This window comes from Dreissena polymorpha, chromosome 3, assembly GCF_020536995.1.
Source record: "Dreissena polymorpha isolate Duluth1 chromosome 3, UMN_Dpol_1.0, whole genome shotgun sequence".
Taxonomy (NCBI): domain Eukaryota; kingdom Metazoa; phylum Mollusca; class Bivalvia; order Myida; family Dreissenidae; genus Dreissena; species Dreissena polymorpha.
Window position 1 is genome coordinate 82,017,136 of NC_068357.1, and position 18,059 is coordinate 82,035,194.

The window sequence follows — 18,059 nt, forward strand, 5'->3', positions numbered from 1 at the left end:
TACTGGACTTAGCAAGAATGAACACTTTTGCTGCTGTTCAACAGATATGTTGGAATAATTGGTTATGGACTGGACATTTTTTGCCCTGTTATGGCCATGGTTTCAGTGGGTGGAATGTTTGCATTTCGAAGTTTTTTGACCAGGAATTTGCGAACTGAGTGGTTCGTTATTCTCTTGTGCTTGAGAAAGCCGGCGTCTTTTGCCATGGCCTTCAGCATCTGACCTAGCTTGTTGACACCCAATTGTTGACGCAAGAACCACTGGGATGCAGTGTCATTTGTGCGTATTGCCAGGTTGGAAAGATGCTTTGAAGAAAAATCAGATGGACACATATCCGAGTACAGCTTGTAAATTAACACAGGATTTCTTGGTCCAGACGATTGTTTTCTACGGTCAAAGGGGAGCAACTCGAACTGACTTCTTCAAAGGGGAGCTACAACAACAGAACCTATTTGCATAGTGTTAAATTAACCTAATACTAGAGGTTTTAATAAAAATAAATGACAAAAAAACACGTTTTTTTGCTACTTTTCTTTGTTTAAGGTCATTAAGATTGACAAACTTTTGAGTGTTTTAATAATTGATGCACTTGGCAAATACAGGTGACGAGGTGCGTGGGAAAAAGTAGTCCCGGTTCGGCAGTTGATGACGTCATTTCGTGTCATTGATTATAGCCTTGCCGTTGATTATAGATGAAATTTAATCAACGGGGCTTTAATCAACCGAATTCGCTGTAAAAGTGGGATAAAAGATAAAAGAAAAGGTATAGGTAAAGACACTTGTATACGATAAAAAAAATCAAATATACTACACAATTAGATATTTGATAAAAACAAAAAACCGCCCCGTATGACAAATTAAAATCCTGAGCATGAATCGATTTCACAATTTATGTAGCATTATACAGTTTCAGCATAAAGTTAAAGTTATTTTAAAACTGAATGCATATTTAATGTCCCCACAGCCAAACAAGTTGTGAAATGTATTTTGACTTGTTTTCAAGTGTTGCAATTATTGGTGCGGACAAGCCATTCAAACCCAAACCCTAAAATTGCGAGGCGGAAGCTAAATAGACCGTATAGTGTCCCTTAAAGAGTTCACGTAAACAAAAGGGGCTTCAAATTCGTATTGTGCATATGTTTTCATATTTTATATTAAATGGACACCTGTCGATAAAAAGAAAATCTAACGTCGCTGTTGAGTATAGAGGTAATTCTGACCCTTGCGTGTTTAATACCATTAATTATTGGACTCCGGTACCACTTTCATTAGTCTTTTATGAAATTTTATGCACACATAAAAGGTTTTATGAATCGAGCTTGGTTCTAAGTTATGTAAAGACGCGGGGCGGATTGGAATTGTGCCAATAGGTTGCCTAATGTTGCATAGCGTTCAGCCAATCGGGCGCCGGGGTCCGAGTCACGTGACCACGCGCTTAGCGTCCTTTCGCAGACAAAGCAAAGCGCCCTTCTCTCAGTCTTAGAGAACGCTGTAAGCAGAAAGTTGCTAGAAAAATTATCGTACCTCCATTCCGCCTCCGCCTAATACAATTATATATATATTAAAACAAAGAATTTTTTTTTGTGAGTGTGTTTGCGTGGAAATACTCGAGGTATATCGTTTATGTTATCGTTTGTTTAATAACAACGCTTCACTTGCTTGCGTTGGTTTATGATCGGTGGCAGCCTAACTTTGGGAGCATTTTAGTGTATCGTGCGAATTCCTTTGTTCGGAATATCAAGATGGCGGCGCCCATAAAGGCGCAATTGTTTGGACATTCGTTTGTTTCACGTTGGAAAGATTTCATTCGGCATAAAGATGAACTTAATTACCGTCTGGGCCTACAACTTGGGACAATGGTGCAGTTCAGCGGTTTTCCAGGAGCTCGAGCTAGGTCATTAATCGGGAAAATGGATTTCGTTGCTGATTATTCTCCAGAGAGTTTGGTCCTGCTGGTGGGTACTAACGATTTGTACGAGGACGTTCCGGTGGAATCCATCGAAGAACAAATTTGTGGCATTGTGTATGAAGCGATGTCAAACATTAAGGTTGCAAAGGTCATTGTTTGCCAAGTACTTCATCGTTGCGAACCTAAAATCAGGACTAGGTTCCCAGTGGATTTGCATTGGTTCAATGCCAGAGTGGACAAGTTAAATGCATCATTGGACACAACACTTAAGTCCCGCTTTCCCAACAGGGCTTTTCTATGGAGGATGAAGGGATTCTGGTCTCCGGAAACGAAGAACAAGAATTTTGCGTCAGATGGCTGCCACCTTTCTGATGACGGGCAATTCAAGCTACTGTCGAATATCCGGGCAGCTATTATAGCTGCTCACCGTCAATCTCTCAAATAGAAGCTAAGTATTATTTGCCTGTCGTTTTAAGGTGACGGATTGACCCTTGTTTATCATCGTTGTTTGTCACTGCGTATTAATTTGGGCGTCCTTGTCTATTAAATTGATTTAAGGGCGTAGGGGCAGTTATTCCCTTTTGTTTGCAAGTGGCTTTTATTCCTGGGAACTATGGTTTAGTAATCCAAATTTGTTTGTTTATGGCTATCATTGTCGGGACCTGCGGTGCAGATATTCCGTTTTGTTTGCCAATGGCTATTATTTATGGGACCTGCTGTGCAGTTACCCTAATTTGTTTGCTTATGGCTATCATTTACGGGACCTGCGGTGCAGATATTCCGTTTTGTTTGCCAGTGGCTATTATTTATGGGAGCTGCGGTGCAGATACCCCAATTTGTTTGCATATGGCTATCATTACGGGGACCTGCGGTGCAGATATCCCCATTTGTTTGCCGGTGGCTATTATTTACGGGACCTGCGATGCAGTTACCCCTATTGTTTGCTTGCGGCTATCAGCTAGGGGACCTGCGGTGCAGTTATCCCCATTTGTTTGCCGGTGGCTATTATTTATGGGACCTGCAGTGCAGTTACCCAAATATGTTTGCTTGCGGTTATCATTTAGGGGACCTGCGTTGCAGATATCCCCATTTGTTTGCCAGTGGCTATTATTTATGGATCCTGCGGTGCAGAATACCAATTTGTTTGCCAATGGCTATTATTTATGGGACCTGCGGTGCAGTTATCCCAATTTGTTTGCAATGGTATTTAAGGGAGCTATGGTGCAGATTTCCCCTTTTTCTATGTCAGTATCTTAGTTAGGGGAGCTGCCATGCAGTAACACCCTATCATAAATAGTAAGGCCTTCAGTGTCTTGCGGTGCACACCACAGGCATGCCTTACTTGGTATCACTTCAGTTTATTAATGCAATTTCAATTAACTTCCAGATGCCTCTGAACAAACGGAAGCCGGCAACAGCGTCTAGCTGCTCTTGCTGCGAGGTATCCCCTTCGCCAGCTAAACAAGCGAAACCATCACCAACGCCGCGTACGCTGGTTTCTCCCGCCTTACAGTTGGCGCACCAAGACACCCAGTCTACTGAGACAGCTGTCCCGGCGACGCCCGCAGTTAATCCTGGAGTGAGAGCTAGTTCCTCTGGAATCAACAGACTGCATAGACACACAGTGTCAACAGGGAATGTTGTGTCCTTTGTTCACGAGAGTTCGGGCGACGAATCTGACAATGCCACAACCGCTTCAGAAAGGAGCTTAATGTTAGTGCGTTCCAAGGTGACAACGGTCAACATTCCCTCTACTCAGTCACCGAGGCCTCTTTTGGTCGACGATTCCGATTTTGACACGGAGCCCGAGTCGATGGATCCAGACATTATCCATACTAACTTGATTACAGGTATTGGCACACCATATGTCGAACCGATAAGCACTTCCATTTTAGATCAAATTAAGGCCCCTTTGAAAAAATCAATATGGGCAAATAAGTTTGTTGACATGTCCTTACTACTTTCTTCCCCATTTGCTTCTGATTCAGACTCCCTCTCTCTGCAAGTATCAAAGGACTCACACATCTCTATCCAACCTTCGGTTAAAACTAAGAAAATCCTTTCAATTAAAATGTGGTCATCGGCTTTCATTCGGTACACAGCGGTGTACACTCATAAATTCCCTCTGCAAGCCCCTCAGCTGATGAAATACATGGAAATTGTACGGGACATCGCTCATCGCAAGCCAGGCCTCTCTTTTGCTTTTTACGATAATCAATTTCGTAAGGCTCGTGAAACATCCCCCCTGCCCTGGGATAGACTACATACCGAGTTCTGGTTGATGGCAGTTACTTTTCCATCAACCCATGTATCTACCCAGCCCTTTCGTTCCTCACGCACAGGCAATGATAGAAAAGCAACCGGAACAAAGAGGTTCCTTGAGAACACCTGTTGGCATTTCAATAAGCTTTCGGGATGTAGATCTCACAAATGCTCCTTGCCACATGTCTGTGGGTACTGTCGTGGACCACACACAGCCTTTAACTGTGGCACGTCAGTCAAAAACTCCTCCTTCAAGAACCCCCCTAACCACACCCCTAAACCCAACAGTCAAACAAAATCTGGTAACACCAGTTAAAATTGATAAGTTAGCCCCGTATCTTCAAGGTTACCCACTGGCACAGTACATAATACAAGGGTTTACAACTGGTTTCAAATTGGGCTACACAGGCCCTCAAATGAACTCAATATGTCCGAACCTAAAATCATGCAAAAACAACCCATCACTAGTTTCTTCACAATTACAAAAGGAAATTGATAGCAATAGAATAAAAGGTCCTTTCATAGATCGACCCTTACAAAATCTTCGTTTGAGTCCAATCGGTTTGGTCCCTAAAAAAGAACCTGGTCAGTACAGACTGATTCAGAACCTCAGTTATCCTGACGGAAATTCAGTCAACACATGTATTGACAGAAATTTGGCATCTGTTAAATATGCATCTTTCGATGATGCCGTACAAAAGGTTTTACAATTAGGTCGTGGGTCATTAATGGCGAAGACTGACATTGACTCAGCCTTTCGAATAATACCAGTGAATCCTGATGATTTTAATTTGTTAGGATTTAAATTTCAGGGTAAATACTATTACGACACGTGTTTAACTATGGGTAGTTCATCTGCGCCAGCCATCTTTGAGCGTTTTAGTTCAGCCATTCACTTTGTGTGTAACACATATTTGGGCATTGACCATATGGTACACATATTAGATGATATCCTAATCCTAGGCCCCCCAAATTCACATATTTGCCAACAAAACTTATCTAAATTCTTGTCTTTTTGTGCTGAAGTAGGCATTCCTATTAAATTAGAGAAAACCGAGTCTGCTCGAACTGTGATTACATTCATGGGTTTGGAATTGGATAGTAACTTAATGGCAGCTAGACTTCCCCAAGAAAAATTAGATAAACTTAGAAGCCTCATTCATTCGGTCAAACGTACTATAACCTTGAAAAAACTGCAATTCTTGCTTGGTTACCTTAACTTCTGTTGTCAAGTTGTACTTCCAGGTCGTAGTTTCCTGCGCAGACTCACTGATCTGAAAAAGAAATCTATCAACCCAAACCACTTTATCACTCTCTCTAAGGAAAATAGGCGTGGTATTGCAGCATGGAAATTATTTGCTGAATACTTCAATGGTAAAACGTTACTTTCGGAAAAACGCTGGATCGATTCTCCTGCGTTACATTTCCATACTGATGCAGCAGGTTCTTTGGGTATTGGAGCAATTTATGCACAGCATTGGTTTTACGGCTCATGGCCATTTAACTTGCAATCAGAGGGAATTACTTTTAAAGAGTTATTTCCAATTGTTTTGGCCTTAGAAATATGGGGTCCCATCCTTCGAAACAAGTGCATCATACTTCATACAGACAATTCAGCTGTCAAACATATAATCAATAAGCAAACATCGCGTGTCCCAACAGTGATGTCTCTTGTTAGAAGATTAGTACTTTCTTGTATGAAGAATAATATTTTGTTTAAATCTGAACACGTCCCAGGGTAAATAATGTTTTACCGGACTTGCTTTCTCGTCTACAGGTAGCCAAGTTCCTCACGCCAGCGCCCGAAAAGGACAGAGAGCCAACACTCATACCGGAAGATCTGATTTCAATCCACTAAATTGTAGTGTGCTCTCATTACTAAATAAGTCCTTAGCACCATCAACTTTTACTTCCTATAAGAATGCGTGGAGGCACTATCAGTCATTCCACCAGCTTCATTATAACAGCCATGTCTTGCTGCCAGTCCCAACCGAAAGGCTGGCCCAATTTATTTCATCGTGATATAGTGTTTAACATGGGGGTATTGTTATACTGTTAGTAACTGATGGTGTATGGAATATACACCCTCAGCAATTTCATACAATACGAGAGCGAAGCTCGAGTATGGAATATAAGTGTTGAGAGTGTATATCCCCTACACCATCAGTTACTTACTGTGTAACGATTATAAAATTATCGTCTTTGATGTGGTCGAATAGAAAACCATTTAGACACGCTTTGTGTACTGTTAACAGGTAACATCATTTTGACAACAACTTTTAATTATACGATATTAGGTCTAATCCGGTCGAAACAATTACATCAAGCGTTTCATTCAATCACTATTATAAAAGCCATAATATACACAAAAAGTCAATTATACGCAAAATTACATTTTAACAAAATGTAAGTATAAATATAACTTGAAATATCAGAACTCCAAATCGCTGCGTTTTGACCAATAAACAACCATGAATCAACATTTTTTGAAAGAAATGAACATTGATTTTGTATAAATTTTATGAATACGATTAAATCATCGTTATTCAGTGTGTGTGTTTTGTTTTTGCTGTATGCGCACATGTCTTATTATTTATGCATTTACAGTTTAGCAACTTTAAGTCTTCTTTAGTAAACATGCGTTACATTTTCGCAACGTGTGACCAATACCATACGAAAATAACAACGTACCCGATGTCACTTTCAGATATGTGTATATAAACGAAATAAACACATGTCGTTTCTAAATATACAAATTGCGGTCGATATCAACGTCATCACATCCTGTCCGTATTTTGAAAGATTTATTATGCGTAAGCAAGTTTGACTTTTTCAATTTATAATACAAACAACAAGGTGTAGTTTTACAATTCACTCCCAACATCCTGAATCGAAATATAGACACAGCGAAAGATCTTGCTAAAAAAATGTATATATAAATTGCGGTCGATATCAACGTCATCACATCCTGTCCGTATTTTGAAAGATTTATTATGCGTAAGAAAGTGTGACGTTTCCAATTTATAATACAAACAACATTTGCGTTTTCATAAACGAAACGTTTTTTTATGTTTACATTTCAGATTTCATTCAAATCCATCAAGAAATGGTTTAATTGTAAAATATGTTTGAATGTCTTACGATATGAGTAATGAAAATAGACGAGCAAATTCCTGTGTATGGCTATTACTCGTTCCTCCTGTTCACCTTTGACGAGGTTGTACAGCGTATTAATAAATCTTGATAAATCTTGTTGTCGCCACTGTGTTGCATTTTTTAAGACATGATTTGCACTTTCACAATTGTTGTTTGTCCAACACTTTGTTTACTATCAACAAAACACTTTGTCATTACATAGTTCATCATCATTATCTTTAAATGTATTTAATTGTAAACAGCCTATCAGTAATGCTCATATCAATCAAATTTCATTTTAAACATGATGTTATGGGATCTGACTGAAGTTTTAATGCGTCGTGTTAATTTATTTGAACCAGTTAAGTACTGCTGTAGAACATGTATCCTGGACAAGATTATAAAATTGCCACATAAATCCTTCGTTGTCTGACATTTGCGGTTACAAGCCCGACAATCACTGGTTGTCAAGAGCCTGTGACTCACTGTGGCTGCATTTTGGACTTTTTTGTAAGTCATGCGTTGCAAACCATTTCATTCTTGGAAAGTTATTGAGACAAAAAGTAATTCAGCTTTATCATTTTTGAACCTTTCCCCCATAAAAAGCACACACTTAAACAATGTCATATTGTGAACAAAAAAGAAAACTTCTTTGGAATTTACGCTGACGTTTGTACATGTACATAAATATATCACTAAGCCTTACCTCGCAGTAGATGCGGTGGGCATTGCAAGTTTCGGAGCACACCGAACACAAATAATCCATTTCAATAACAATATTTAAGTTAGTATATGATTAAGTTTTGAGCATAATCAATAATTTCCCAATTTTGATGAAAACGACGCTAATTTACCCAATTTGACCGGTACCGGCGCCAGTCCCAAAGTGGTGAGGAAAAACGCTGATGGAACTATCGAAATATCTCCCGCTTTGTCGTTTAAACATAAGCAAAATATAATCGAAAAAGTTTTGTGGTAACCCCACAGAAATAACGGATTGTTTCTAAGTAATTAAAGTATAATGACCACTTGTCCCGTCGGACTAGCAAATTCTTTATTTACTTGTCCGGACTAACAATTTGGTTGTCCCGGACAGTCGGACTACCGTTAATGTCGAGCCCTGCATTATGTGTAGAAAGTTATTTTCCACTTATCCAACTCCACTTATTTTTGTGCCGACTTTTCACTTTTGTTAACTCCAGTGTGTAGGGTTTTTATTATGTTTCCTGTAATCCATCATATTAGCTTCATGTTATTTTAAAGCCACCAAACTTATTTGGCATAGTTAATTTAAGTATAAATAAGAAACATATTTTATCTATGCCAATTAGAATATATATGTTGGTTATAAGGTAGAAATCCGTTTTTGTATGCTTTAAAACTAAAAAATAATCGCATTTGTTGAAATGCATATAATATACGTATAGAAATCCTACTTTTGGTTTAAAAAGCTGTATAGTTTAAAAACTAATAAATATTACTTGCTAACTGTGCTATAGATTTAATGACACCTTTGCACACTTTCAAAATTGCATCTATTTGTATTAATTAACATGTATTTCATTTCAATGTAAAGCGTGTGGTTTTAAAGAAAATAACGAAAGAAAATCGAGAGTTGGAAGATTTCCGCATAGAACGGCTTATTGCCGTCGGAAATAACTGTTATTCGTGTCAGTAAGAACTGTTACGTAAAGCGTGGCGAAAAAAGTTGAGCGAAGCGTTGTTTCAGAATGTGGGCTTGGGAGGGGCGGACTTTTCAGCCAATGATAACAGTTAAAAAGAGAACGCTTTAAATAACCAGGTCATCGCATGTACTGCGCACATTCTCGCGTAGTGTTTTATGTTTAAATACGGAAAGGTCATTATATCAACGATGTTGAGCCGAAAGCGATTTTTTCATTCAAATAAGGAAGAATGATTGAGAAAGGGCGAACTTAAGCAAGTTTTAATTGGTTGCGGTATACGCCGTTATCGCCCCTCTTATTCCGCTTGACCGATCTACCTTTCCTATTATTTGTGAAGACGTCAGCTATAGCAAACAACATTTATCATTTACTTACACCTTTTTAATAATAGCATCAACGATAATTGCTAGCCAGGAAAAATAATACATTTATACCGAATTTGATTGATAATTTTGCAATATCGATTGTTAATTATCCAGATGGTCGAAACAATTCTATGTAAACGAGTGTTCGATACACTGATATTTATTATGATATCTCTATGACCGGATTTTCATTTTCCTGGATTTTTTTACTAGTTGCAAGATGTGTTTTGACCAACAGTATGCACGTCAGTGCACAGTTTCAATGAATCCGTTTGCTTGTATTTTACAAGATACTTTTTTTTCTGCGAACACTACATTTACCACACACCGAGCCGTACACTTTTCAACTATTTTGTGGTTAGTAGCACAATCGATTCCTGAACATGACACGTGACTTGAACGGATTGCCAACCGGAAACCACACAGTGCCGACAGTGTCCGATATAAAACATCAAATACACGAACATCAATGACACTGGTGGATGCTATAGGTTAAATGTGTTGAAACACATTACTATATACATTCCGTGATATAATCTCAGTACACATAAATCATTAAGATTAAATGTTATGTCTAAAGAAAATAATGTATACTTGTGTATACTAATGTATTGCAATTCGTTTAAACCTACTTATGTTAGCTCGAGTGCATAGAAGGCCTAAGGCTTATTTGAAACGCTCTCGAGTCCGTTTCCTGGGACTTGAACCAGTACTTGTGTCTATGGGTGAAATCGTAAGAACGCTCCCACAATTGGGAACGAACCCGCGACCTCCCGATCGCTAGTCGGACACCATATCCACTACACCACAGCGACTGGAATGTTGAATATTGTAATTGAATAATGGCATTCGATGCATATTACTCCATGTAGAACTACAATTATACCACTGTTCGTTCGCATGTATCTTAACCCATTCATGCCTAGCGTCCTGAAAAAAGGACATTGCAAACAGCGTAGACCCAGATGAGACGCCGCATAATTCGGCTCTCATCTGGGTCTGCGCTGTTGCTTAAAGGAATGTCTTTATGGAATATTCTAAATATAGAAATAAACATACTTGAAATCCCTAATTTTGGAAATAAATTGATCCAATTTTAAAGGATGGGAGAGTCCACTGGGCATAAATGGGTTAAAGTGTAAACGTTATTCGGTGCAGAATACTACAATTCGATACGTTCAACGCCTTGGTTATCAAACGAATTCAACCACTTTAAGAGCTGAATTGACTTTTTAAACTGAATTAAAACGATTTCAACACAGATACTTACTTTGCAATCTTAAAAAACAAAATACAGGCAAAACAATTTACAGATCAGATAGTTCATTTGTAATATGCAAATCCAATGAAAGCATCGTCCTTAGCAAAGCTGATATGTACATATATTTCCTATTTATTTGTTCAGACTGACAGTCATCATTTTAAAAGGATCAGTGTCGTTGCGGTTGAAATCATTTACATGAATATTTGCGCAATCAAATAAACCTGCGGTTGACAACCAGGATCTGAGGTAAACCGAGCATGTGATTTGAAGGTGCGTTCGGTAATATGACGAAATCTCATTACAGAGCATGTGATGTAAAATTGGATCGGGTTATATTACGAAATCTCATTTCAAGTCTTTATGGAAACCTTACGCAGGATTTCGATGTAAGAGCAAGAAATTCACATTCAAACAGGTAATGCGATATATTTTCTTAATTTTCTATAAAGTAATTCTCATAAAAAACACGTAACGCGGCTAATTAAGTATATTAAATATTCACATGGGCTTTTGAATTTCGTTGAAGGCCCCGACACAAACGTCTAAAATTTGTTAAGTTGAGCCATATAATAAAAAGTTGTTTTAAATACATAATGATATAAAATTCAAATTTTAAATGTATTGTCTATGATTGTAAGGTGATTCATTATAGCACTTTCACATATACATGTACATTAATTTGACAAACAATTTTTATGTTTAACGATGTATTTTTTTTTTAAATATTTCATCGCTACAAATGTAAGACGAATTTTGTGAGAAAATTAATACATTGGGAACCACGAAGGATTTACGATTTAGAGTTGAATATGTGCGCCGAATCATCATTACTATTGATACTTGCTAACAAATGTCTTTTCTGGTGTGAATATTGGCGTAGCTGTAGAAATTTAGATGATACTGAATGTTTTATGAAATTTTGTTTAAAATTCTAATTGAAATTTTCTAAAATTTTATCATGCAGATACTTCGATTTATTTCCTAAATGTTGTATTTCTTAAATGTTAACAACTAACAGATGTTTGGCCAACCTACCTTTTCCATTCTTTTAGATGTAAATGGTAACAAACAGAAAACAAAGGTTTTTACCATTTATTAGTCGCATACCAACTATGAAATGTGTGTTATTAAGTGCACGTGTATTCAACCACAAAATAGTGTTCGTAGATTAAAAATTATACTACGGGAGAACACATAATATTTGTCTTCGCATGACTTAATTACGACTTTATTTCCTCACAAACGAATATATAGTATGTTAATATTTGTTTAACATGCAGTTGTCTTTCAACACATTCAAATCACACTTTTCAATCCGCGTCATGCGAAAATGGGTCTTTTTGCCAGCGTAGCACAAGTCCAGCCTGCGCACTTGCGCAGTCTGGTCAGGAGCAACGCTGTCCGCTAAAAAAATTAAGGTTAAGTGGTCTAATTAGGTATCTCTTGACGAGCCTTGCGAGATGCGCAGACTGTATTACAGCTTCGCTGATCGCTTATGGCATAAGACCTATTTTCGCATGCTACAGGTCTTTAAAAAATTCTTATTGCGTCTTGTAAATGGGACATCTTAGCACAATACATTTCGATAGTAAATTGAAGTCAAACTTTGTTATTTATTGCAACTGGCAAATTTCGGACGCCTAATCAGGCTTTTAGGAAGGAATTCCAGACAGGGTGATCGAGTACGGCAAACATTTGTGGTTAGATAATGAAACGATTTCCCTCTTCTCATCAACGTCTGTCGATAGTCCAATATGTCTGCCCCTGACTATTTAGTGACCGAGTACTGACTCTGACATTCTGCGAATGGGATTTTACTGCAAAGTTGTAACGGGGCCAAAATGTGTGTCGAAGTGTCGTATGAACATGCAGAGAGTGTATCGGAACTCATTATACTGAACAGTGTTACATCCTATACGCTGTACACAGACGCAGTGATGTGGCCAAAATAGGTTTTACGGGACGCGATATTCTGCGTCAAATACGCATAAAATGCCAGTCAGGACCCGTCATTTTGTTGGTTTGCGTCCCATGTGACGCAAAATTATTTAGACGTATTGGTTCTCGTAATATCAACAAGAAAAATCTGAAAGACAACTGCAGTACGTAATTTTCTAGAAGGATGTAGGATTGTCTCGCTTGTTTGATTTATCGACTAATCGTATTATCGCGCACCTGCTGTTGCTAGGTGCAAAGTCAAGAATTGAGATTACAATGCGTAAATGCGAGCTATTTTATGTCGCTTAGAAAGAAAAGCTTACCGAGGTTACGATAGCTTATTATCTGGCAAGCAAGATCTGGCAAGCAAGATTAAACTGTAAAAATAATACATTATACAATATTTAATTTTATAGGTGTGTGTTAAATCGCGGCTATTGTTTACGTAAATAATCGATTACTATACTTTAAGTTTTAACTATTTGACTTAGCACAGCCAGCATATTTAGCATACATTCGTTGCTTGTAACTCAAATGGCATGCATTTTAAAATTCCATTTTTCGTCTGCAAAAATGTCAAAACAAGGTGACTTACGCGCATTCTTTCAAAGTAGTTCAAAAGATGCAGAATCAGCCACACAAGAGCAAGGTTCCTGGTGGACTGAAACAATGCCCCCCTGCCACTAAAAAGGCTCGAAAGTTTTTGCCGGAATGGCTTCATAAATATCAATGGCTTTCATTCAGAAATGATTTGATGTACTGTGAAAAACAAGCAAACAATACTTGCCATGAATAAAGGACCATTGACGTGTGCTATACTACTAATATATCACTAAGTTATATTGGGACCTCCATTTTTTATTGACAGGACCCCTGAAAAATAATAACAGGAGTCCTAGGGACCCCTAAAATTTGACATGAATGTAAAACCCTGAAACGGTATCTGTATATAAGGCCCGTTGTTGATATGATAAAATTGCTAACAAACAACTAGTCTGAAGATCTGATTATTTGTTGATTAGCAAGATTGTTGTTTATTGTATCCCTGAGCAATAAGCATTATATTAGCTTAAACATGCATTTAAATGTGTTTTGATAATGTTCAATGAGACTTTTGTGAAATATAGGGTTTTAAGTGAGGATTACATTTACGCATGTATTTTTGCACTTATATATTGCTGTTGTATTACCTTGAGGAAAAAGATCTTATGAATAAGTAAATTTTTGTTTGCAGAAAGGATTAGTATCAGTATAATGTGTTAATTTGTCAGTATTGAATTTTTTTTTAAATTTGATGTAACTGTTTTGATTGTCCCATAAATATGTATTATATTCTAACCATTAGATATACCTCATCACTTACATACTTAGTTAGTATGCTAGGTTTCAGTGATACCTTTTTGAAGATATCAGGTGGGGAGTGTGATGTATATACCTGTATGTAACGCTAAATTGAGTTGTCGTTAGCCTATTGTATTTTTCTGTTCCCACGTTTCGGAAGGTCATCTGAATTTGGTCTTAATCTTAGCATGTTCTACTGTTCCACCACAGCGTAAGTTTAAATAGTATGTATTAATTCTAGTCCATATAATTATCGATGCAAAAGTAAATTGTTTAATGCTTTTTTAGTAAAATGTTTTGCTATTGGTTTCGTACCCACGCGGTTCATACCAGATTGTTTCTTTGTATAATGATTGCAAAGCTTGTTCTCATTAAGGTTTGTATAAGATTTCAGAATAGGGATTTAATTGAATTTGCAACGTATTTATGATAAAGATTAATGTTTAAATCGTCAGAATGTTTAATATTTTAATAAAAAAAATACTTTTGAGTGATTAATCAAATATATTCCCTTATGTTGTTATTTTCAATATATTTCAGTTTTTACCTTAAAGGGATCTTTTCACGCTTTGGTAAATTGACAAAATTGAAAAATGTTGTTTCAGATTCGTAAGTTTTCGTTTTAGTTATGATATTTGTGAGGAAACAGTAATGCTGAACATTAACCATGCTCTAATATAGCCATTATATGCATCTTTTGACGATTTTAAAACCTAAAAAATATAAAGCGTTGCAACGCGAAACGATTGAATAATTTGGAGAGTTCTGTTTTTGTCGTTAAATTTTATGAAACTACGAAGATTTCTTGTATAATGTATAAAATACGTCACGAATGTGTACTCGGCGCAATAGCTTAGTAGGCTAAAGCGTTTTTACTTTAGGACTCTGGCAGGATTCCAGGGGTCACTGGTTCGAAACCTGCTCCGGGCAATGTTCTTTTCTTTTTTTTAAATTTTTTCTTGATTTTTTACTGGAGCTTTTACGATCCAATGTTTACATTATCAATATAAAGCATTTAACGAATACGTTAAAAAATGCCAAAATCTGTGAAAAGGCCCCTTTAACAAGAATAAAGAATTAAAGAATAATTGTTCTTCATGGTTAGCTATCTGCGTTTTGGGAGCAGAAAAATTATCGTCATCGTTATCGTCATCTTCATCATCATCATCATCATCATCATCATCATCATCATCATCATCATCATCATCATCATCATCATCAAATATAATAATAATAATAATAATAATAAGTACCTTAATGATTCTTAGCGTAAGGTTTTGTACAGTTTTAATATATATGAGGGCAATATAAATAAAAAACCATGTAACATGACAAAATTTTGTCCGCTTGTTTCAACAAAGTGGTTAACAGTTTTCAGTGCGTAACGAAAATAAATATAGAATGCTATAAATAACCTATTTGATCTTATTTATAAGTTTTGTGATATATTTTGTAAGCTATGGCTTATGAATATAAAGTAACTAAAAGTACTTAAAAGTATGTTTCATATTTATTTTCTATTATTAATCTTTGACAATAATTCCGTTGTAAATTCCTAATTCCCTATGCATTTCAGAATTTAAAAAAAAATATTCAAAATTAGGTTTGCTGTTTTTTGGTGTGTGAATAAGTGGCTATGTTTAACAATATGAGGTTAACGGTTACCAAATTATAGTACACGTAATACACTGTGTTTTTTTTAATGAATTAATATAAGAAGTGAAACTCAGCGCTGGAGCAGTATTTAATTCTTATTATTATTATAAAGCCGCACAAGGAGGTTACCTCTTAAAAGATATGAAATTAAAAGTAATTATTGCATATATTTATATTGGGTGTATGAAATAAGAAAGAGTTAATGCATTAGAAATAAAACACAGCCTGTTTCTTTGGCCCGTTAACGATTGCAAGTATATAACGATATGTGTAATAGGGCACATAGCGCAATTGTTTAAAGCTTTACTGTCATTTCTTCGCATGGCTCCTAATTTATGATTTGGATACCTGATCTGCGCTTTCTGTTTCTGTTTAAGCCCATGAAGAGCCAATATAGTAGTTTCACCGTCCTTCGATAACTTTTGTTGAGTGGGAGGCTGGTTTAATGGATTGGTCCGCCTGTTTAGATTTCGTATGCACTTTGTAATTGGTATATGTTGGAGTATTTTAACACACTTTCGGAATATGATTCACCTTGATCAACGATGTGTCGCGCGCAACTCCAATGAACCGTGGGGAAAAGTTCAAGGCCACAATTCAATGTCAAAAAACATAAATTTTTCTGCAATTGTTAATGATTTTACTTTTACTTCGGATATTTTCCCCATACACCAGACAATACGTCGCTAAAATATTGCAAGCTATTTATTGAAAAGTTGAGGTCACACTTAAAGTTCAAAGGTCCTGAATTTTCACTTAATTGTTTAGTTCCACGGAGAATTGTATAACTACGGATTAGTATTGCCAATGCCTATGCGTTGTAATGCATTTAAAGCCCACTTGGTGACTCTAGTTTGAAATTTATGAAAATAATGGGCAAATATACACTTGGGAATTACATAGTTACTACAAAGGCAGGTTTAAATCTTTACTGCCTCAGAAAAGATTGTAGGATTTCATTTAAACTTAAAGCATGTATCGGTTTGGTATCGTAAAAATTCAACTTTAAAATTTTACAAAATAGCGTCCAATTTACACTTCTTAATTATTTCGTTGTAGAGCTTTATAGGCAGGTTGAAATAGGATTGTCTAGAGGGATTTCTTTAAAACTTAAAAGATGTATTGTTCATATTGAAATGATCCCATTAAGTGTGGATAACACAAGTTGAAGTTTAAAAAAAATTAAACAAAGTCCTTTAACTTAAAAAACAAATTTACAATTAGCAAATTAATGTTTTTTCGGTAAGCAAGTGTCTCATAAGTGGCTTGAGTGATATCACCCAAACTCATAACATTTATACCCATATCAAAATGACACTACAGTTCAAGTTGGCAACTCCTGTTTGAAATCTTTCACAATCAATAGCCTGTTTACACGTGAATTTAACATATACAATATAGGCAGGTTCCGTTCATCAAACTAAAATAATTTCTTTGGCATTGCGACATGATGCGTATGTCAAGGTCAATGCCAATTCTAATACATATAGTATCGATACAACTGCATTTCTCAATAACAAATTTAGTTATTGTTATGAAACTTCTAACCTTCATACATAGCATCCAGAAAGATAGCTTTGCAATCCATACGTGGTGTAGGGATAAAGGTTAGTCTTGTTCAGTAATTAAATAAACATTATATATGATCCATAAATCAATGATAATTATAGCGATTGTAATGAAACTAAATATGTTTATATCTAGTTATTAGACGTCGATTAAGTCGACTGTTTCATGCATGAAAATTTATAGAAAAGTGAATTCCGCTTAGTCACGAAAAAACTAATAGAAATTTTGTCATGCAACAACATATATAGATGCCACCAATTTAAACTTTTCATTTATGGTTCCAGAGGTGGTTAAGACCAATGTAGCTACGTTAAATGTCGCATCGCCGTTAAATGTCGAATCGCCGTTATATGTCGCAGGCTACGAGGTTTGTCGCAACCTGGACGATAAATGTCGCATGGAACGATAAATGTCGGAAATCCTACTGACGATATATGTCGCAGTTTTAACGATAAATGTTGCACAAATTTAAACTGCCGATATATGTCGCAACATCAACGTTAAATGTCGCACACCTTTGTTAGTCATGTTAAAATGAAAAGTTGAGGTAAAATGAGTAAAACTTTAAGGTTAGATCAAGATTACCCAACGAGGTTCTTAAGACCAACTTCCATCACAATAGTCAGTTTTTATTTAGTTTTTTAAAATAAATTTCCATTAAGTCTAATGCCCAGGGTTTGCGAGAGAATTACATATTAACTTGCACACATTAAGTTAATCCTTAAATTGTTGAAGTGTCATTTTAACATTCAGGGATGCTCATGCATTGGAGTTTAGTATTTAAACACGATTTAAAGTGGTTTTGGAAAATTATCTTTTTATCTTAAGGAAATATAGATTTGTTGAGTTTTCACCAGATTAAATCTTCAAAGCAAGTCGCAATATTTAGCTTACCAGGATCAGATTTTTTTCAATTTATAAAAACGTGTTATACA

At 36.3% G+C, this 18,059-nt stretch overlaps 1 protein-coding gene across 1 annotated transcript; it reads left to right on the plus strand.

Moving 5' to 3' along the window:
- Window positions 1-2,777: 2,777 nt before the first annotated feature.
- On the plus strand, window positions 2,778-6,205 carry LOC127874992 (uncharacterized). The gene is made up of 2 exons (XM_052419718.1): window positions 2,778-3,759; window positions 5,949-6,205. The coding sequence occupies exons 1-2, from the start codon at window positions 3,243-3,245 to the stop codon at window positions 6,191-6,193; spliced, it is 762 nt and encodes a 253-aa protein (XP_052275678.1). The 5' UTR covers window positions 2,778-3,242; the 3' UTR covers window positions 6,194-6,205.
- The last annotated feature ends 11,854 nt before the right edge of the window (window positions 6,206-18,059 follow it).

Bases quoted from the DNA above. Each gene is read 5' to 3' on its own strand.
- LOC127874992 (XM_052419718.1), top strand. From the start codon at position 3,243: ATGCCTTACTTGGTATCACTTCAGTTTATTAATGCAATTTCAATTAAC. The intron at 3,760-5,948 runs GTATTGGCACAC...TCTCGTCTACAG, and splicing joins CCATACTAACTTGATTACAG to GTAGCCAAGTTCCTCACGCC.